The sequence below is a fragment of the Dermochelys coriacea genome, chromosome 18 (assembly GCF_009764565.3).
Source record: "Dermochelys coriacea isolate rDerCor1 chromosome 18, rDerCor1.pri.v4, whole genome shotgun sequence".
Classification (NCBI taxonomy): Eukaryota; Metazoa; Chordata; order Testudines; family Dermochelyidae; genus Dermochelys; species Dermochelys coriacea.
Genome location: NC_050085.1, coordinates 6,922,741 through 6,944,840, shown reverse-complemented (window position 1 = coordinate 6,944,840; position 22,100 = coordinate 6,922,741). Strand labels below are relative to the sequence as shown.

Below are 22,100 nucleotides of genomic sequence, written 5' to 3'. Positions count from 1 at the left end.
GCTAATCAGAACGGCCCCTCCTGGTCTGTAAGCTCTAGGAGGTGCACAGGATCTCCCTAAAGGAGCCTCGGAGGGTGGAGTAGGGGGGCCTCTACCCCATGCCACAGACCCACTTGGCAGCATCCAGGAGTTAATTACTGCAATTACTTTGGGTAGTTTATGCACTGCCCTGCTTGAACGTTGGATTTCCATGCAAGGAACCAAAACCTCAGGCCCAAGTGTAACTGGGGCTCTGGCACTTCACTGCCCACCCCCTTGCTGCCCATCTGACACTCGCCAATAGCACCAGTAGCGTGCTAGCCTGGATTGTCCAGGAAAACCAACTTGGTTGAATCCCTTACAAAGCATCTCTCCTCTTCGCACTCCTGCCCATCACCGGGGTATCTGAGCATCTCAAGCCTGAGCTAATTCGGGCCCTCGAGGGCGAGCCCCGACTGGGATTAGTGGGAGGCTCTAGCCTTCGGCTCTCAGGAGCTGTTCCCCAAACAAGCCAGCTCAGCCCGTACTCACCCACAGATACCCCTGCGGGAGGGAGGTGCTCACGGCAGAGAAGCCCAGCAGCGAGGACTGGACGGGATTGTGCACCACGGCTCCAAGCTGGAAGAGAGACATGACGCCAACAGTTGAGGCCTGGATAGCACTTTGCTGGGAATCATCATACAAGTAAGAAGATAAATGCAAGAACCACAATCGGATCCGAAATGCTCTCCCCCCACTGACCCCTCCACCGTCCGTCTGCACCCCAACATGCAGAGAGGTGAAATTTTGATCAGATGCTCCCCAAACCACAGCAGCGCAGCTGCATAATTATGAGCCATCAAGGTAGAGAAGATGGCCCTCTGGCCCTGCGATCTGCCAACAACCCCACTCCCCCCAGCCTCCTGGCAAAGCAATCTATGGTTTGCACACAAGCCTGGACATTTCACTGGCCCGCAGAGACGTCAAATACTCGATTCTTCCCCTCCTACTCTGGCCGCGTGGGACTTTGAAGAGCCATTTTTAGAGACACTATTTTGAAGTCCAGTTTTCCAGCTTCTCGACAGGAGCATGGGATATTTACAGAGATCTCAATTCAACAGAAGTTGCATTGGGGAAGTGTAAGAAAGACAGAACAACCACTCTCCGGTTCACAGCCCTCACGCACGATCTCAAAACCCGACCCGGATCCTAGCAACCCAGCATTAGTGTGGAATCGGATGCCACCGCGTGTTAAGATCACAGCCGTTTGGAAAGGGGTGCGTTCGCTCCCCTGTGAGGCAGGTAAGTAGCCTTATTAACAGATGGGGCAACAGAATCACAGGCAGGCCCAGGGTAGGTTTTTCAGCAGCACCTAAGCAACTCGGGATCACAGGTCAGGATCAGTCAGGTGGGCTTTCGTTAAGTCTCACCCAAAGCGATCCGCTCAAGGTCAGGCAGCGGGCTCGTGGCCAAGCCAGGAATGGAGCCAGGCGTCCTGTCTGAAGGTTCCATTATGGAACCAAGTGAGCCTCCTACCGTTACAGCTGAGCTCGGGAGCGCTTTCAAACCACAGATCGATATCTTGGGCGGGAGTAGGCAAACGCAGACACATCAGCCTCAGAGGCAGAGTTTCGGATGAACTCCCGTGGCACAAATCAGGCAAGCTTTGTTTGGCTCCCGGTTCCCTGCTCTTACCACTAGGCTGTTTTGCCTTTGCAAAACCCACAGTCATTCTCGGAGCGAGTGGGGAGCTAGAGACCCAGATTCTTTTTTACATCTTGATTCCCTCCGCAACTATCAGAGCAAACGGACTCCATTTAATAAGGCAAACATGGGACTTTTCCTACTTCCTCTGCCCCATAGTTCGCCTGGGATCTATAGTGCCTATAGTGCATGCAGACAGAGAGATGCATCTTTTCTCCCTCTTAACCTCACAGAGTGGGACCCAGAACTGATGATATGCAAGTCAGAACAAAGCCCCAGCTCGCTCTCCCGTAGCTGTGCTAACACTACAACTCTAAGTGCAGCAAACCCTTGTTTTTGGCAGCAAAAGCAGCAGGTGAGACACACAGAGGGCACACTCAGGGGAGTGTTTAGACATAGAATATCAGGGTGGGAAGAGACCTCAGGAGGTCATCTAGTCCAACCCCCTGCTCAAAGCAGGACCAATCCCCAACTAAATCATCCCAGCCAGGGCTTTGTCAAGCTGGGCCTTAAAAACCTCTAAGGAAGGAGATTCCACAACCTCCCTAGGTAACGCATTCCAGTGCTTCACCATCCTCCTAGTGAAAAAGTTTTTCCTAATATCCAACCTAAACCTCCCCCACTGCAACTTGAGACCATCACTCCTTGTTCTGTCATCTGCTACCACTGAGAACAGTCTAGATCCAGCCTCTTTGGAGCCCCCTTTCAGGTAGTTGAAGGCTGCTATCAAATCTCCCCTCACACTTCCCTTCTGCAGACTAAACAATCCGAGTTCCCTCAGCCTCTCCTCATAAGTCATGTGCTCCAGCCCCCTAATCATTTGTGTTGCCCTGACCCTAAACGTGCTGCGGTTTGGGTGAAGTCAAAGCATCCATCACTTGCAGGGATCAATTCCCCCCAGTGCCTGGAGGCAGGAACTGGTGCATAGGGTCCCCATACACAATATATAGCCAGACAAGGGCAGGTTATGGCAGCACCGCAGGGCCTGCAAGGATGGCGGAAGGCAGCCCAGCCCAAACAGTCGGTGGTGGGGGATATGGTTGAGGGAGTTGCTGGTTGGGTGGATCACCATAGGAGCCTCTGCTAGCACGGCTCCTGCAAGCCCAGAACACAGCAAACCCTCGAGGGAGGGCGGTAAAGGGCAGGCCACCCGCCCTTCCCCGGTGAAGCACATGGGAAGATTCCTAGAGCGGAACTGTGGGGTATGCCGGCAAGATTTGCCCCTCAGCTGGCCCATCACAAGACACTGAACTGTACCTCCCCCTTCTCCTCCTTGCTTCCAGTGGGCACATGGATAAATTTGGGCAGCCATCACAACATGGCTCTAGTTGCTAGGATAGGGTTCACATATTCCTGAGCTTCCACAAAGGGCCTAAGAATCCAAGAACTGGACACAGATGACATGCAGCAAGACAGGTAAAGGGGGCTGGAGGCCCACAACAGATTGCTCCATCCAGTGCATCGGAGACTGATGGATGGTCTTGGCAAAGCCGGCCACTTGGCACATCCATCAAGCTCTTGCTCAGAGCTCCAGACAAGTAACTGCTGTTTAGGCTTGCCAATTTTGGTTGGACGTATTCCTGGAGGTTTCTTTCAGTCCTGGAGGTTGGCAACCCCGCTGCTCTTCAAGGGCACACGGATGAGGGCACCTCCCTCCGGATACCCCATCTCCCATGACTACAGGCTTTTCTGATGGCATTTAGCCCTTTAATGAGCACCCCAGTTAGTCTCTCATGGGGGCTTTTCTAGCTTTGTTTTGTTTTAAATTGACTGATGTCATTTATTCATTCAAAGGCACTGGGACCCAGCCCATCTGCTAGGAATGGGCTGGAGAAGTCGCTCTCATAGGGGGAGCGGGGAGGGGGCTGTAAGGGCCATGGATCAGGTGGCGGAAGGGGATGCCAGGAGCTCGTGTAGAGATGCCAGGAGAATGGGGGATGGGAGAGAATAAAACAGGTGGCAAAGGGTGGAGAAGTCAAGGCCTTTACCGACGATCGCCACCCTAACGAATCCCTCAGCGCAGGGATTTGATAGGTATCCAGGCACGCACAGCCCTGACACAGATTCACTGCAATCAGCACTGGTCCAGCATGGGAACCCTTGCAGGAAGCTTGCTGCAGTGCAACCAATGCTGGGGTACAAGCTTTTTGCCCTTTGAGGATAGGGGATACTGAAGCAAACTACAACCTGTCCCTTTGGCACCTTCCATGGCGGAGAAGTCCAGCAAGGATTTGGGCACTGCCAGCTGGGATTCTCTCCATTTCTTCCTGTAGCCCCACAGGGGAGCGAGTGGGTACAGAGAGGCCCCCAGACACACCCTCCCCGCCTCCACATTCCAAGCACATCCATGGAGCTGGGGACTTGTCTTGGCACCAGTGCGCACAGTGCCAAGCAAAGCCCAGCCTGGATTTTTTCCCAGAAGGGACCAAGGCCACCTCCCAATTGGCACCGACTACGATCTGCTTAGGGAAGGAGCTGGTGCAGATCTGAGTGATGATTCGCCGCTGGCAGAGCAAGGTGGAGGGGGCAGAACCGGAGGGCTTAGTCTGAATTTGGTGAGGGATCTGGAAAGTTTAAGGCTCCGCGGAAAGAGCCTGGAAGGTCCTCAGCTCCTGGGACCCCAGTGAGATTCGGGCAAGTGTTTGAAGTCAGAGGACATCACAAAAGCGACAGTCTCCACGGGGACAGGAGAGAAGGATGTTACCATGGCAAAGGAACTTTGTAGATTAAAGACAGGAGCGTTGTCCTCTTCCAGCTAGTGCCCTTGTTAGCATTTTAAAAAAAAAACCTGCACAGAGCAGAATCTATGGCAGGGCTGATAAGAAAGCACCACGCCTGCAAAACACACACAGCCCTGCTCCACCCAGCAGAGAGACAGCCCGCCATTCGGTCTAATTAGCCGGCACCGCAGCGAGGGCTCCAGAAGGAATGTGTTCCTCCGCTGACGAAGGCTCCCGCCGGAGCCAGCTGCGGGAGGGGGAAGGGAGCCGGCGGCTCGACAACATCACATCTGTTACTGTTGGTAATTGGATGAAAACCCCAGCGCTGGGGGAGCCCTAATTCATCTCGCTGATGGAGAGCTGATTGGGTGACTTCTGTCATGAATGGCAACAGAGAAGCTGGGGTGGGAGGAGAGAGGCTGCGGGGTTGGTACAGGCCGCATCTCTTGAAACAGAAGCAAGAGGAGACAGGTGGGCGCCTGAATAGCCACGCTTAGCTAACACCTGTTAGGCATGATGCACTAAGAGATAGCACTGTCCAGTGGATAGAGACAAGGAGACAGAACTCCTGGGTTCGATCCTTGGCATTGCCATGGAGATGCCGTGCCTCAGTTTCCCCATGAGGATGCGACTCTCCTACATAAGAAGGCTACTGGGAGGGTTAATTGGCTGCCATCCTCCTAAGCCACCAACCTCCCATGCCCTTTCCATAGCACGTGCATGTGTCGATGCACTGAACCTGCAGAGGGCTTGGGGCACACAATACATTTTGTTCCCTATTAGATGGTGGAAAGGAGAGTCCAACCCTCCCCATCACCTTGCCTGATTCATGCCCTATATCTGAGACTCCAAGGGACTGACTCCGCAGGTGCTCCAGGGCTGGAGCACCCACGGGGAAAAAAATCATCGCCCCGCAGATCAGTGCCTTCCCATCCCCCCACGCACTTCCCACCTCCCAGCAGCCTGTAGCATTTCAACTCCAGGAGCAAGGCAGGTGGATCAGGACCCCCACATGGGTATTTTGAGTGGCTGCTTGAGCAGGTCAGCAGGGTTTTGCAGGTGCAAGGAGCGGAGTGAACCTTCAAGCCCCCCCACCCCACACAGCAGTCAGGAGCGAAGCAGAGATGGGGTGTTGTAAAGAGAGTGTGGCGAGGCAGTCAAGACCAAACTGATTTTGTTGTCAGGAAAGCAGCATGCTGCAAGGACAGGCTGACCGGCCGGCCGATTACACCTTGAGCTCCCAGGACAATGCCGGAAGAAAGCAGGTCACCAAGCAAGAGCTGCAGTCGTGGCTCAGCCTGTCCTTAATCCCCGCACCACATTGGTTTCTATGCGCAAGAACTAACGGGAGCTTTTGAGTGGTTTTCGCTGGCTTGTTTCCTGAGATGCTGCATCCACCCACTTAACATGGGTCATTTGTAGCATCCCGCTACAGTATCCCCATGGATAGGCAAACTTGGCTGCCTGTTATCTTGGTAGAGCCGAGAGGTGCCAACTGAGATGGGGGCCCCATGGCACTAGGTGCTGTCCATCCATCTACAGACAGACTGTCCTTGCTCCGAGGAGATCACAGTGGAAAAAGACCAGACTGACGGAGCAGAAATGAAGTGCTGGTATCCCCACGCTCGGAACGGAGCACAGAGAGATTAAGTCTCTTGCCCAGAGTCATTCAGTGAGTTAGTGAGAGCCAGGATCTCTGATGGCCAGTCCAGGGCTGTACCCCTGAGTCTTAACTCACAGGGGGACCATCGCTATCCATGTGTTCCTATCTTGGGGAGGTTGCCAGGCTTGTGTCACACTGTGACAAGGTTGTACCATTTACTTAGACTGCCAGCTCTCCAGGGCAGCGACTGGCTTTTGGTTTTGTGTTCGTACAGCCCTAGCACAGTGGGGCCCCTGGCCCACGACTGGGGTTCCTAGGCACTTCTGCACTATAAGCCAACCACAGCCCATGATCTGAGCAAGCTGACCACAATAGCTAGTGCAGGCTTACCTGTGACAGGTGCGCCAGCATCAATGCAGCACCTACAATTTCCACTGGCCTGCAGTCCAGTTCCAGAGACTCCCCTCACTTCCCTGAGCCATCATCCTCCCTTTTGCTAGCATCTAGCCACAAAAGCCACACAAGAACTCGCCCCGATTCTACCACCAGGGACTAGTCCCACAGTAGACACGTCTAATCCTCCGAGACCAAGAAACCTTCCTTCATCACCTCCTGTGAGCATCTCCCAAAGAGACATGAAAACCCCCAGACTCCCACTTAGCAGCACTGACCAGGGCACCCGTTCCCACATCACTTACAAGCGGCAAAGAGAGGCACCAGAAAGACAGATGCATTCCCATGGGGCAGTCTAACAGCCCACCTCACATCTGCTCTCCTTGGGAGTTCTCTTCTCTTCTCCCCCAGCCTGCTTAGAAGATGCTGGGTTCTTACCTGCAGGTCGAGGGCGTTGGAGGAGAAGGCAGGTATGCGGCAGGCCAGGATAGGACACCAGAAGGGAGCTTTGCTTTTCTTGTCTTCGTCAGGACACATCCATCCAGGCTGGTTCTCCTCCCCTGTGGCAAGCAGAGCAGGCAGGGGAAGTTAACAGCTTTGCAGGTCTTCATATAGACTGTTCCCTCCCGTCCAGCGCTCCCCGAATGCCTCCAAACACGCAGCACCGAGGGGATCGGAGCCCCAGCTGTCTAGAAGGGGTCTTTGCCCATCGCACCAGGAAAAGAGAGCTTTCAAGCCCTGCTTCTTCGAGAAAAAAAAAAGTGTCCATCTGGCAAGGAACTAAAGTGGGCCCCAAGTCACAGCACTGGGAGCTGGGTTCTAAAGTGCTCCCTGCCCTCCAGTTGGGGGAGTGCAGATCCCGCTGAAGTAGTTACGTGGCCTCCAGCATTACTGCACAAGACGACCTCGCAAACAATGTATTTATCCTTACAGTGCCCCTGTGCTAGCCTCAGCCCGATTTCACCGACGTGGAACTAAGGCTCAGATGACTGAGTGATGTGCCCAAGTAGAAGATCTGGGACGAGAACCCAGATCTCCAAGGTCCCAGTCCAGTGATTAACCAATAGGACAGCCCATTTACAGACAGGAGCAGAGATCAGCAGCTGCTATACTACCATCCAGTGCTCCAACTTTCAAGGGTGCTGGCCCAGGATCATTTATAGCCGAGGATATACTAGAAGCCATGAGCTAACATGACATTTCTCACGACATGGCTTCCCTACTTTTATTTCTTACTTTTCTCCAAGCAGCCTCTTCTGTCCCCACCCCGCTATTGTTTTAGCAGGGAGCCAGGGTGGGGACAGATCATATTTGCAAGATCCTCATACGTGGCTCAAAACTAGGTGGGGAATGCAGGGCTCCAGGAAGAGTCTCATCCTTCAGTCCAGCAGCTCCTTGCATGGTGACTGCCCACTTCATGTATCTTAGTCAGTCATTTTCTAGACCCATTCTCACGTACGCACCTTGCCCAGACACCCTGGCCTGGAACACTGGTTTGCCCAGTCAACCATGGGTAGTAGCTGCACCCACACCCCTCCGAACCCCTCTGCTCCTTGGGGGGGGGGGGAAGCTGCCCGAATTGCTGCAGGAGACTAGTCTCTGATGGACAAGACAGAGGAACTTCTACAACTAGAGAAACTTCTGCCAGCAACACTCCTCCTCCAACACAAGGAGGAAAGTCAACAAGAGCCCCTCAGCTGACCCAAGGGGCTCTTTTCATCTGAACTGCTCCCAGGACGTTCTCTGAAGAGCAGACCCTTTCAGCCACCCTATCGCTCCCAGAATGGATCCTTCCCTTTCCATCTGCGGTCAGAAGACCAGGCACCTTCATCTCACCTTTAATGCACAGGGGATGGAGGGTTGGGGTAGGTCCACACTGCAACCAGAGGCGTAACTGCAGCTCAGGCAGGATACCCAAGCGAGTGTTAATCTAGCTAGCCTGGCTAAATAGCAGTGAAGACGGGGTGACACTGACTTCAGCGTGGGCTGCACAACCCCCGCCACAAACCTGGGCGCACACTCAGAGCTAGCCAGCACAGGGGTCCAGGTCGCCACATTGACACTGCTATTTTTTAGCCACTCTCGCTAGATCGAAGCTAGCTCGGCATGCCTATGCCAGCTGACTCGGGCTCCCGGTGCTCAGGTGAAAGGGCTGTATAATTGCAGTGGAGACATCGGGCCTGGGATCTAGGACCCTGCGAAGTGGGAGGGCCCTAGAGTTTGGGCTCCAACCCATGCCAGAGCATCTACATGCAGCTAAACAGACCCTTAGCCCGAGCCCCACAAGTAGGAGTCAGCTGGTACAGGCCAGCCACAGGTGTCTCACTGCAGTGTAGGAATCCAAGAAGGGACAAAGCACCAGCCTGCCCCTTCCCTGACTAAGAGGGCAATGCCCTATGGCACACTGCTTAGGTTTTCCCAGCCTAGTTTTTAAATGTGCCACATGATGGGGATTCCCCCCTCGTGTTTCCCTTGGGTATCTGTTCTTCAGCTGAATCCGTCGTACTGCCAAGACAGCTTCCCCTAAGTTTAGCTTAGTTTTCCCCAGTTTGGAGTTTGATCCTCTTGCCCCCCAACTCTGAGCCTTCTTAAGTTATTTCGCATAACTCCACCCCTCCACTTCTTTGCGTTACCACGCTGTGAATCAGGCCCAGCCTCCTTTATCACATGACCAGATAGAAAAGCCTCCAAACTTCTTGTGCCCACTGTGATCACCGCAAGCCTTAACAAGAGGTCTCTGGCCCCACAGGCCCCAGTATTATCTCTTGCACATGGCTGACCCCAGTACAACTCTGTTCGAGCCAGCAGAGATACTCCATCAGAATAAGCTTTCTGTGCTCCTTCCCCAGCTCGTGGTTCATAGTTGCTCTCTGCTCAGACCCCCCCCTTCCTGGAGACAGCTTCTGGACCTTGGTATCAGGCTATATTGAACATGTATGCAGAAGCCTCACTTGGAACTGGATCCTGCCCAGCAGCTAAAGCTCTTGGTTTAGGAGCACCTGTCAGTGAGGCTTTATTTCTTGCAGCTTAATTTACAGCACAGATCAATAAATAAAGCATGATAGAGTAACTGATGAGAGAAAGATAATTAACAAGGCTTTAAATTGGGCCACTTAACCTTAACTGAGCGCCATATACCTCCCGTCCCCCAGAAGATGACATTCTTTTACGGTATGGGGGGGGAGGGATAACTCAGTGGTTTGAGCATTGGCCTGCTAAACCCTTGGAGGGGGCCATTTAGGGATCTGGGGCAAAAATTGGGGATTGGTCCTGCTTTGAGCAGGGGGTGGGACTAGATGACCTCCTGAGGTCCCTTCCAACCCTGAGATTCTATGATACGCTAAGAACTTCCCTGCTCTGGTCACGAAAGGGTTAACATGCAGGCACTGCTTGAATCTCCGAGTAGCCACACTAGCCCCTGGCTAGTGACTCGGTGTAACCAGAAGAGCAACTGAGATGCAGCCCTCGCAGAACTCAGCCAGGCAAAGAGAAGCTGTTCAGATTCTAGGGAGGTATCCAATGGGATACAGACTGGACACCACGCTCCAGCGTACCGTAGGGACCAAGCCCTTACTGGGTGGAGAGAGGTCCCCCCGCCACCCCGCAGGTCTTTGCAGTCTCTGATCTCACACATGGGAAGCTCCACCAGGCTGATAAACCAGTTGGTTCTTGCTCCTCCTCCTGGGCTTTGCCCGGTCAGTTCTAGCCGACGCCAGAAATAGGAGGGGAAAGCAGCCGGAAGGCCCAGTATTCCAGCTGGAGTTTCCCTTTGCTCAATTCCATCCTGTTATGCTCAGTTATCCAAATCCCACATGGGTGTCGGAAGCAGGACACCTACTACTCCACTGGGCTGATCAAGGATTGTGCTATCACCCACCTATTGAATGCAGCAGGCCATCCTATAGCACAGAGCTGGGTGTCAGCACAAACCCCTTGAGACAGATACGACAGAGGAGAGGTTCCCTCTATAGGTACCTCTACATAGCAAAAGATGTGCAGGGGCTAGGCCTACCTGTGCTAATCTGAATGTGGCTAGCAGTGAACACAGCACAGGATGGATAGTGCAAGCCCAGAGCGGACCCTGGGTACACCCTCATCTTGCTAGCTGTGCTATCGTCACTGCTATAGTTACCAGCGCTAGTTGGATTCAAGGCTTTTGTTGTGTAGACACAGACATACCGATGCATCCGATGAAGTGAGCTGTAGCTCACGAAAGCTTATGCTCAAATAAATTTGTTAGTCTGTATTTGCAAAAAGAAAAGGAGGACTTGTGGCACCTTAGAGACTAACACAGCTGCTACTCTGAAACCAGACATACCCTGTATCAGCTATGATGAGCACCTCTCCATTGACTAGATGGCTTAGCTCAGTGTTTCTCAACATCGGGTTTGGCTCTGGTCCCCGAGATCTCCCTGACACTTTAGGAAGGCTGCAAGCCAGTCCCTGGTATCAAAAAGGTTGAGAACCATTGGCTTTGAGCTTTAGGATGAAGAGCAGATTTGGTCAAAAAAAGTGTTTAAAATGCATACGGCTTGTCTGCTCCCGAAGAACCTAACAGGGGTGGAACCAGCATTAGCCACAAGGAAATGTCAGGGACTGGCATTTCCAAGGACTAAGAGCAGTTCTTTCAGCTTATTCATCTTTTCTCACATGCTGAGCTCTTGACTGCAGCACGGAACAGAGAGGGCCAGGCCCGAGTAGTGACAGCAAAAAAAAAAAAAAAAAAAAAAAAAAAAAAAGGAAAAAAGAAAAGAAAAGAAAACAACAAAACATTTCTTCACATGCAGCTTTAATGCGTTTTTATTCCTAACTGGTGGTTACAGGATTTCCCCGCAGGCATCCCAGATAAAAAACAAACTGTTAAAAACAAGAGAATCAAAACTCCTTCCAGCCTGGGGGAATCCAGGCATTCAAATAAGATTGCAAATGAATTTTTCTTCCATTAAACTTTATTTTTTTTTTTTTTTGCGCTTCAGTGGCTGGTGGAGTTGAATAGAAACAAAGATAAGAAGGGATGCAAGGGTCACCAGGGAACTCTCCGCTGCCAGGGGACCTGAGAGCGCAGGGTAACTGCGGCCGCCCAAAATCTGCCTGCTTTTTTCCCCCCGTTTAATGAAGAGATCAAAGGAGACCGTGCTCTGAAAAGCATTTCCACCAATGACATTGTGGGGTTACACAGACACTTGCGATAAACTTCCAGAGGGGATGTGCTCCATTTGCAAAACAAGGGAAGATATGAAGCCGCACTTTGAGGCGCGCTCTACCTTAGATGTGACAAAGAGATCAGGCGTGGCTTTCCAAAAGCAACTGGTGAATTTGGGTGCCTCGGTTCTGGGGCTCCCAAATTAAGACCCCTTAAAAGGGGCCCAATTGCCAAGCACCCACCATCTGAGGATCAAGGCCCTCTAAGGCATCTCAGGCTAGGTACCCCACACCACTAGTCAATGTTAAAAATCTTGGCCATCGCAATGGGATCTTTCTGCTGACAGTGACATAAGTTATAGCCTGAATCCAACGGGGCATGGCACAGATTTTTTCTAAGACTATGTGGAAGATCAGCAGTTTCTGCATCTACACAGCGGTTTGACACACCACACTTTTTAATGAAAAGCAGTCCAGGCAGTTCTAGTCCTGATCACAGACACTGGACCAACACCCTGATCCCAACATCCCCGTTGTTCAGACCAGACGTCTCTTTAGGCAGAGCGTGTCATCTCCCTCTGGTTAAACCTTGTGGCCTTTTCGGTGGTTAAAGCCATCCGACTTGAGGTGTCTACATATGGGGTCAGCTTGCACATGGGCATGTCATACCTACAGTAGCTAAAAGAAAAGCAGTACTTGTGGCACCTTAGAGACTAACAAATTTATTAGAGCATAAGCTTTCGTGAGCTACAGCTCACTTCATCGGATGCATTTGGTGGAAGTGAGCTGTAGCTCACAAAAGCTTATGCTCTAATAAATTTGTTAGTCTCTAAGGTGCCACAAGTACTGCTTTTCTTTTTGCGAATACAGACTAACACGGCTGCTACTCTGAAACCTACAGTAGCTAAGGCACCTTTGCTACCCTCTGCAAAATGACCAAGCCACAGGCTTCCATCTTGGGTCCCCTAAGTTCATGAACTTTCAGAAGAACTCAGCTTCTATTTAGGTACCAAAACAAGAGTCCGGATTTTCATCGTCACTCAGCACTGTTTGCAACAGCAGCTGCTAAGCACGGCGCTCTGTGAATAATCCGGTCTCGATGGCGGATGCCGAGCACTTGGAAAATAGACCCTGAGCTCTTTGGAAAGCCAGACACCTTTTTTATCTCATCCTCTTTTTCCTTGCCCAAAGTCACCTGCAGAACAGACCTCATCAGGGCCTTTCCAAGGATGGCACACAGTGCTAGGAGGTCAGAAATGCAACTCAGTAAGGAGAAGGGCAGCTGGGCAACTGTTCCACAGTCAGATTTTCCGGAAGGTGGCCACACTAGGAAGTCTCTGTCCAACATGCTGCAAGATTCCAGCAGTACCTATTACCCGTGGGCTCAGGAGGCATTAAGGTTGCATGCACACAGATCCGTTCCAGGCCGTGTTGTCCAAACAAGGAAGCTTGGAGAAGGGACAAACAGCAGAATCCTGCAGCATGGCAATAAGAACCAGGCAGTCTCCAAGTGCTAGCCCATTTCCTCAGCATTCAGAGCCAACACAACTCAAGAAAGCCCCCAGGCAGTAATAGCTGGAGTTATTTATTTCACGGATTTCCAGGGTGCTTATGCTTGCGGCTGCTAGGCGCTTTAATTAGAGAAAATTAAATGCAAGACAAAGAGCCTTAATCAAATGCTGCACACAAACGCGCCTTGCCCTGAAAATCAGTGGGAGAGCCAGGTGCTGCCTGGGAAGGAACAGGCAGATGCAGCCATGTCACTGGCTCAATGCTCTGAAGCCCAAAGCGTGGCCTGCAGCCACCTAAGATGAAACCTGCAGCCAGTTCAGCTCCTTCTACTTGGATTCAGTTAGGAACACAGGATTTGCCGCATTGCACCAGGCTGGGGTCCATCTTCTAGAGCAATCTCCCGTTTTCAACAGTATCCAGTTCCACCTGCTTCATAGACCACTGATCTTCTCGTTTGACCCTCCCCTGTAAACACAGGCCACAAGGTGGTTTCCAAAGCTACTGCTCAGCCTTTGAGTGGGATGGAAAAATAAAAGGCGGGTCTGGCTGGCTGAGATCCCACCCAAAAAGAGGAGTAAAATGGGGTCCTTGCTATAGAAAGGAGCAAGGGGGACGGAGCAGGTCAGGGAAAGAGGGGTGAAGGCACTCAAAGTGCCTAGCCATGACACACACTGCAAGGGTCTCCTAAGAGCTGTAATTTCATTTGAGCCCCTGGCTGGTTTTCTTCCACGCAGAGAGTGAATGCTCAAACCTTGAGCTGTAGGGGCTGGGTTCCTCCCTCACGGTTCTCTCAAACACAGCCAGGTTCGTTTTCATGTGGATGCCAGCCATGGAAGAGGCCTAGAGAGTCTCCGCACTCCCCTCCTCCGCTCCAGACAGCACAGGGAAAGCTGCCCCGTAGAGGAGATATGCCAACCTCCCTGAGGCACGATCCATAACTGTCCCCGCTCCTAAGACCTCCGATCAGAGGCCGGATGGACATTCTCCACGCACAAGCACACGCACGCCCTGGGGGTACAGGGGTAAGTAAATCTAATTAAGTAGCTCAAAGCCGTCAAGAATTCCCCTCACCAATTCTGGTTTTAGAGACACAGGGAGGAGGCCAGACTGAGGCCTGCCGTATGACACTGCTGAGTCTGTTCCATCTCCCAGAACGTGCTGCCTTCAGGGGACATCTGTGGGCTTGGTTACTTGAACTCTGATTTAGCTACACTTGAGCCAGGGGTGTCATTTAAATAGGGGTGGGCAGTAGTGCCCCGTCCCTTCTCTGCACATCATACCAGGCAGGAGAACAGAGCAGGGGGAGCCCCTCGTGCCAGGCAGAGCCAGGTGCCTTGCAATTTGTCGGGGGACAGAGCCTGGGACCTCTCTGCATAACCTGCCTGCCTGGGGTGGCTGCACTAACGTGCAAGCGCTGAACTGCAGGACACACACGTTAAGCATCAGTGTGGCCATTGTGTGGCAGCCCACCAAACCCAATGGGGATGGACAGAGGGATGGTGCCCAGGGTGCATGCGTGCAGAGAGGGATGATGGCCTGAGGATTGGGGCGGGGGGGAGTGCTGGTGTGCAGATGGATGGTACCCCAGGGGTTACTGGGGGAGGGGAAGGGATGGTGCTCAGGGAACTTGGAGGGGGCATGTACATGCAGAGGGATAGTGCCATGGGGTGTGGGGATGTGTGCATGCAGAGGGATGGTGTTCCTGTACGTTCCAGAAGGCAAAGAGGGATAGTGCCAGGGGGCTGTGTGCGCAGAGGGATGGTTCCCTGGGTGAGATGCATAAAGGGAATTGGTGCAGAGTTTTTTTTGACTTGCTAATTAGTTTTAGCCGTCACACTGCTAGCGTCAGCCATGGACATCACTTCCAAACAGGGGATGGGGCACTCGGTCAGTTTAACGCCTGGTGTTTCTGTTCTCTCCTTACCTAAAAACAAGTTGGCAAGCAGAGAAAGAGCTTAATGCTATTTAATGCTTCAAAGACAAGCCCTTCCCCTGGGAAAAAATATTCCTTGTTTTATATCCTTAACTATCCTTCCCCTTCACTCTACACCCAGAGGGCGGATATCTTGGAGTCAGCTCAACCCCAAACTCTCTTTTCCCTCACTACCACCACTCACAAGCTGTATTTCTAAAATGGCAGTTACATAATTTCCCCGAGTCTCAGTTTATATAAAAAAAAAAAAAAGTATAGGCCAAGATGCTATTGGCCCACTCTGTAGTTTAAAAGTTGGTTTTGGAGTCTTTCCTAAGCCCTGGGGAAGAGAGGAAAAGTCACTGGCCCCTGCTTTGACCCTCTTCCATTTGGGAACACCCTGCATCCCTATTTGGGACAGGTACTTAAGCACATGCTTTAACCTTAGCAAGGTCAACAGATCTCAAAACACAAGCTGAAAGTCAAATGTGTGCTCAGGTGCTTTCCTGAATCAAGGCCTCAACGAACTGATGAAACTACCGGCCTGCCTCATGAGAGGCTGGCGTATATAAAACTCTGACTGACTAAGAGGATACATCAGGCTACTATGCAGGACATTACATTGGTAAGTTTCACCAGAAAGGTTGCCAAAAACAACTAAAACTTTCAACAGTTTGTCCAGATAGAAATGGACGTTGGGAACTTGTTACAGGTTTTCCTGAAGAATCCTGGGCCTTCCTCTCCATCAGCTGTTGCCTGTTTGTGCTGTGTTGGTAATTTTGTTGTAGGAAACCTACATGAAACCCACAAATGCTCCCAAAATAGACTGATTTTTTATATTTTATCCTTAGCTTCCAGGGGCCTAAGCACCCTCGGGGCTGCTGCTGCAAGCTGCCTCCCCCAGACTGAAATCAGAACCGGCACCCTGACTTAAGCAGTTCCTCTATGGAAGTTTTGTGCATTCTAGATTTGTAATTTTATGGTGTTTTCTGGCTACCCAAACCTGCTTTCTGGTTTCAGACAGGCACTTGAACACCCAGCACTAAAACACCCAGGAAGACAAGGGGAAAAAAAAAAAAAAAAAAAAAAAGCTTACAAAAGCAGAGAGGCATGAGTCAGAGAAAACTGCACCATCACATCTCTCTCTCATTTCCGACACTGCTAGCAGGGGTGTGTGGGGCGGAGGGGAAGAGGAGAGGAATTCAGCAAACCACCTCCCAAGAAGTACTCCACCATCACTGCCACTTCTCAGTCAGCCCAGTGCCTCCTGCAGCAGAGACTGCAACAGTTGCTACCACTTGGGTCTTAACCACTATTCAACAAGGGGGGGAGCCCCCCCATGATGAAGACCACACGGCTTCCATTAAAACAAACATCTCTGATGAAATCGCCCTGGTATTAGACTGCGTGCTGTGCACCAGAAGCAAAGATCTGCAGGCAAGAAAATCAGAGTGTTGCCTTTTAATTAATCCCCGATGAAGCAGTAAGAATGATGAAGGAATAAGCCTCCAAGGCACCAAAGGCAATGGGAAGTCACCCCGATAAGAGACCTCTTTCAAGCCCTACATCTGATGTGCACAAACCAAGCCAGACTTCATGACCATGGTTCTCCATTGCCCTGCAGTTTGCACAGGTCATTTGCACCAGTGCAAAGTGAGAGTGAACCATGAGCAAATCAGCATGGGAGCATTTTACCCTGGGTGAGTCCACTCGGCAGTGGAGAACCGAATCCCTTGATCTTAATGGAGCAATGCACAGGATTGATTTGGCCCATCGCTAAATCCCTCTTTGACTTGGATAACGAGCATCCAACATTCTGCTCTGGAGACTCCTGGGTGACACTGAGGAGCTAAAGACCTTTCCTAGTCAAGCGCTTCTTTGCAGCTCTGGTAGAGCTTCAATGCTCCCAAGTTGCAGCCTGCTCTTGGCACATTCCCATAATGTCATGTGCTGGGCAAGGAGCTTTGATACTTATTTTTCCTGACCTATCAAAGGGAAGACAGACATTGATGGGCCCTCCCTGCCCCACGCCTTCATTTGCATTCAGAGAGATGCCCTGCCCATGCAAACAGGATTACTCACGCAGTCCTATCTTTGCCAAGTGCAGGCGGTTCACCCAGGAGATCTTGCTCAGCGGGTTTGGGGTGATGAAGACCACCATGAAGCTGATGGGACGGCCAGACCTGCAGCAGGAGGACGATGGAGGCTAGAATTTAGCTCCATTCTGATCGGACTGAAAGGCATTAATGGACCCAGGTGCCTAGTACCACCCCAGCCCTTGCGTAGCTAACTTCTGTGCCAAAGTCCCCTGTCTCTGTCCCCTGCAGAGACAGGCAGTAGCTGTTTAATAGGGCACACGGGGGCCATACAGAAAAGGGTAGGGCTGGAAATGCACTGACCATGCGGCGGGCAGGCCGGGAGTTTACATACGACATTATTGAGACAGGGAGGTCATCCTGTTGTGGTTTCAGTTCATTATGTTCATAGGACTCTTCTTTGCAGCTATTAGAGTCACTTATATTGTATATCACCAGACAAGATATAGGGGGAGGGATAGCTCAGTGGGGTTTGAGCATTGGCCTGCTAACCCCAGGGTTGCGAGTTCAATCCTTGAGGGGGCCATTTAGGGATCGGAGGCAAAAATCGGGGATTGGTCCTGCTTTGAGCTGGGGGTGGGACTAGATGATCTCCTGAGGTCCCTTCCAACCCAGAGATTCCATGACTCTATGGCCCGTAGCTCTCGCAGGAGTCACAGCCAGGGGCTGCCTGGAGGTGTGCAGAGCAGTTCCTGCCCTGGCACTGACCAGCTGAGGCAGCTGCTAGTTCTTGGGCCATGACCCCCTTGTCCGGCAGAGCACAGGGCCTGGAGAGGCTTTACAGGCTATGCCCTGACCTGGAAGAGCCTGGGCTGTTAGACTGAGGAACTGCATCTCAGAGAATGGAGGAGGGGACCAGTAATTGCTGCATTTGTCTCAGCCACCCTTCTCTCCAGACTAGATATAAGAGGATCAACAAGGGGAGGGAGGAAAAAGGAGCCAAGGTTTATCAGAAGCATATTGGGCCAGATCCTCAGCCGGTGTAAAGCAGTGCAGCATCACAGCATGCTGATTTCCACCAGCTCAGGATCCACCATGAATCTTCTTAGTGTCTCCCCAAAATCAGGGAGTGTGGGGTAGTCTGTTGAGGACATTCCTCCTTCCACCCCACCCCAAATTAACTGGGGGCTAGGAAGAGGTTTACACTTTCCGCCAAAGCACCTGGCATTGAACCAGTTGTTTGTTCTGGTACGTCCCAGCCAGGCTGGGACAAGACAAGCCTCGAGCTGCCCTGGCAACAGATGTGTACAGGGCACTAGGTATAAGTGAGACCTTATTACACTCTGGGATAGGCTTCCGTTACCCGAGACACGTACACCTGGACTGATCAATGCATCGAAACACGCTGTAGCATACAATTCTGCAGGGGCCTACCAGGAGGCTGGTTAGAATGGCCCAATAGGCCTTTGCCCTCCGATTCTGTCTCCATGCTCAAAGGGGTGCGGCAGGAAATGTCCCACCCATGGGATCTAAGAGCCGACTTACTTGTCCGTCTTCCCTGGAAGCAGGAGACGGAGGCGGCACTTGTTGGCCGAGTGGATCTCCTCCTCCTTCACTCTCATCATCCTCTGCAGGGCCAGGCACCAGTCCTGGGCCACAGTCATGTTCAGATTCTGGAAGCAAGAGAGAAAAGGAAAGCTCTTAGATGCAGGTATCAGAGCGTGGCAGAGAGGGCCAGGCAGGAGTCCATGAGTTACCATCAAATTGCACCCAAAGGCCCACCCAGCAACAGCAAAGAGCAGGGCCCTGGACTAGCATGGGCACCCACGCTGCCAAGGGTGGAGAACCAAGTCCATCTGGAAGTTGGTATGTCTGGAGGTTCCTGGGGAAGCCAATGGCCATCCCCGGTAGGACATCCACAGAGCAAGGATCTGCCTGCCTCCCCAGCTAAAGAGCCAGCATAGCAACGTTTGATGTAGGTGCTTGGGAGGGGTATGTAGTGAGGAGGGACAGTGCTTTAGAAGTAAGATTGTGGCAGAAACCTCATTCAGTGCCATTTTCTGCCCTGCTCCAAGATTATGTTTTGTCATTTGGACCACTAACTTGGCTTCCCCCAGCCTTGGTCCTGGCTAGTTATGTCCAAGTCACAAACCAGCTTGTGGTTCGCTGACCACAGGGGAAGTAGCTCCACTTCTTTCGTAAATCCCATTCACAACTGACCAGACACCTGCTGGCAGGAATCTGCTTGGAGAGACAGAGCTGATACTGACTGAAGGGGAACTGCCTGGCCATTACCTGATAGGTGCCATGGAGGGTGCTGATGAGAAGGGTTATCTGCTCCACCACAGCCAGATCCTTCTGCAAATCTTGGAGCTCCTGGAAGAGCCGTGGAGGGCCCAGGTACACCTTATCTTGGGAGGAAAGCAATGCATTAGCAGGCAGAGAGGCTTGGTGGGTTTGTCAGCTGACCTTCCACTTTGGAAGACGTGGCTTCAAATCCCAACTCGGGTCACAAGGGGAAGTAAGTTTGCATTCGCCCATCGTACAGATTGTCCCGGAACAGAAGAGCAGCGGGCACTAGAATTCAGGACTGAAGTACGTTAGCATGGCCGCACGGGGAAAGCTTGCACAGACCCGGCCAGTGATACCCAGCCCCGGCTTCCCAAGTGCCAAAATGCACTCGTGCTTTGAGCAGGGATTCCATGGAGCCCTTTTGCCATCACCACTCTGTCTTCTTCACAGCCAACCTCACAGGGCAGCATAGTCCTAAATGCGGGGCTGCCTTTCAGACACCCCATGGATTTTAAGGGCAGAAAGAACCATCATTTTGATCATCTAGCCAGACTCTGCGGGGGCACAGATCAGCATTCATGCCACACTCCCAGTCAGTGCCCGGGCCAAGCTGGGGGAGCGACTGATCCAACCAGCGGACCAAACTCGGTGATGACCCCTGGTCACGTGCCACCTGAGGTATTCTGTGCATACACTAAGAAGTAGTCAGACTCCTGTATAGCATAGGCCAGTCTGCCCCGGTAATCCCCGCATCAGGCTCAGATTATGGTTGACCAAGGGCACATCTTTCAGAACGACACAGAGTCTTGATTTAAAGACCCCACGTGATGGAGACTCCACCACGTCTCTAGGTCAGTCGTTCCAACAGCTAATGGCGACTGAGGCAGCCCCGAAACAACAAGTTCAAAGACAATACTTCCACCTGATGGTCTCGACTGTAAGAGAACAGGCACAAGGGGGCTGGAGAGGGTAGAACTGAACAGCCACCGGCAGGGACATAATGAGGTGTCCAGGAACCCAAGCAGCAAAGGACTCTGATTTCTGGCCCCTTGCTCTCAGGAGACACAAGCAACTTCCAACACGTGTTTACTGCTTGCGGAAGTTTCTATATCTTCGGTTTCAATATTGCCCACAGAGGAAGTCCCTTCTAGCCAGCTAAACAAAACAAAAAGGCCCAGCCAGCAACGGGCATGGAGTCATTCCGGTGGTGTTAGCCCTCATGTGACCGAGGAGTCACGGGCTCAGCCAACCTCTGGAGTCTAACAAACACCGAGGCAGGGACCAGGTCTCTGGGTTTAGGAAAGACCCGATTCTTCCCCTTCCATCCCACAGGGGGCGCTGGCTAGAGCGGACGCTGCTGAGTTCACTGAAGAGAGCAGCTGAGCATTGATGGGGTGCTGCCACCCGGGGCGCGGGGATCCCGAAGCAATGAGGGGAGGGAAGGGAAGGCTGGGAACCCTTCGTTTTGGGTCAGCGGTATGAAGGCACCACGCTCTACCACGATACCATGGCGCATCCCAGTCAAATTCCCAGAATGACCCAGCTTGCACAGCAAAGCTCTAATCACCCACTGCCACCACTGGAGTGAACCTGGGGACAGGGGGCGGAACCAGGAGGCTGTGCGCACTAACGATCCCACAACGGAAATATGGCTGGCGCACACCTGGGGGGCAGACATGAGGATGGGACCCAAAGGGGCTGGAGCAGCCGCTGTGGGGCCCAGGATTGGGCCAGGGATCAAATAGGAACTGCTGCACCACTGAGTCTCCGCAGATCCCCTCGCTCCCCCTCCTATCCCTTCCCTCCTCTCCTCCCACCTTGCCCACTTGAACCTTTCGCATTAAAAACAGGGTTCCGCCACTGGAGCTGCAGGAGTAACTCCACTGGCCGGTAACAGTAGTTGACTCTTATCCGCGGCAAAGCGGCCACTGACTAGAGGAAGACAGAGCACACTAAGCCGGTGTGCTGTACCCCCACCTCCGAGCGGATACTCACTGGACGACTGGCTGGCCGAAGCGTGTTTTTTGGCTCCCGCGTTCTGGATGACCACGTTGTCTTTGTCATATGTGCTGTTCTCCTGCCCAACTTCTACCACTTGCACCTGCGGGAGGGCAGTGTTCCATTTCACGACATACTTGGGGCCCAAAGGGACGAGGCTGCTGATTTCCAACTGGCCTCTGAAGAGAGGGAGAGTCTGTTATTCCCTAAAAAAGCATCCCTTACACTCCACCAACTTCCCCATCCCCAGCCAAGCCAGAACCCTGCAGCACCAAGAGGGAACAGTCAGGTCATGCTAGGAGAACACCTCTAGACCAGAAAAATGCAGAAACATTTGCAAGCCCAGCTCCCTCTCCCTTGCTTAAAAACTTGCATTCCACACCCTGCACCAGCATGTCCACCATAATCTGCACCCCCAACATCTGGGGCAAAAAGACCAGACCACGTGCTAAGCCTACCTTGTACTCACGGGCCTGGAAAGAGAAGATTAACAAAAGGTCATTACCACAATTGCATGCAAGTCCTCCACTTCTCTCCCTTCCCTGGATGTTGCAGCTACTATTTTCTACCCTCTGCTTTCAAGAGAGAGAGACCTGATCTAGTAGTTCTGGAAAGCAGGAAGTCCCGAGTTCAAATCCTGCCTCGGACACCATCTGTATTCTTAGGCAAATCCCTTAGGGCAAAGTGTTCCGATTCAGGTGTGGAAATGCACATTCAGGCAGCTGAAGGGGGCACTCAGCACCTTTGGAAATCAGGCTACTTATAGAATGATAGAAGATTAGGGCTGGAAGTCCTAGTCCTTCCCCGTGCACTGAGGCAGGACCAAGGAA

The 22,100-nt window shown here is 52.2% G+C and overlaps 1 protein-coding gene across 5 annotated transcripts in view; it reads right to left on the bottom strand.

Annotated features, from left to right (window-relative positions):
* The window catches only part of ARHGEF10L (Rho guanine nucleotide exchange factor 10 like), a 115,747-nt gene that overhangs the window by 45,424 nt on the left and 48,223 nt on the right, over positions 1-22,100 (bottom strand). For 3 of the 5 annotated variants that reach the window (XM_043499901.1, XM_038376696.2, XM_043499903.1), the window contains 6 exons: positions 21,268-21,449; positions 19,276-19,391; positions 18,526-18,653; positions 17,027-17,127; positions 6,817-6,938; positions 511-597 (listed from right to left, as the gene is read on the bottom strand). In XM_043499901.1, the coding sequence (XP_043355836.1) occupies positions 511-597; positions 6,817-6,938; positions 17,027-17,127; positions 18,526-18,653; positions 19,276-19,391; positions 21,268-21,449 (736 nt within the window). Of the gene's footprint in view, positions 1-510; positions 598-6,816; positions 6,939-17,026; positions 17,128-18,525; positions 18,654-19,275; positions 19,392-21,267; positions 21,450-21,728; positions 21,744-22,100 lie in introns of all 5 variants that reach the window. The other 2 variants (XM_043499902.1, XM_043499904.1) reach the window with 1 other exon arrangement.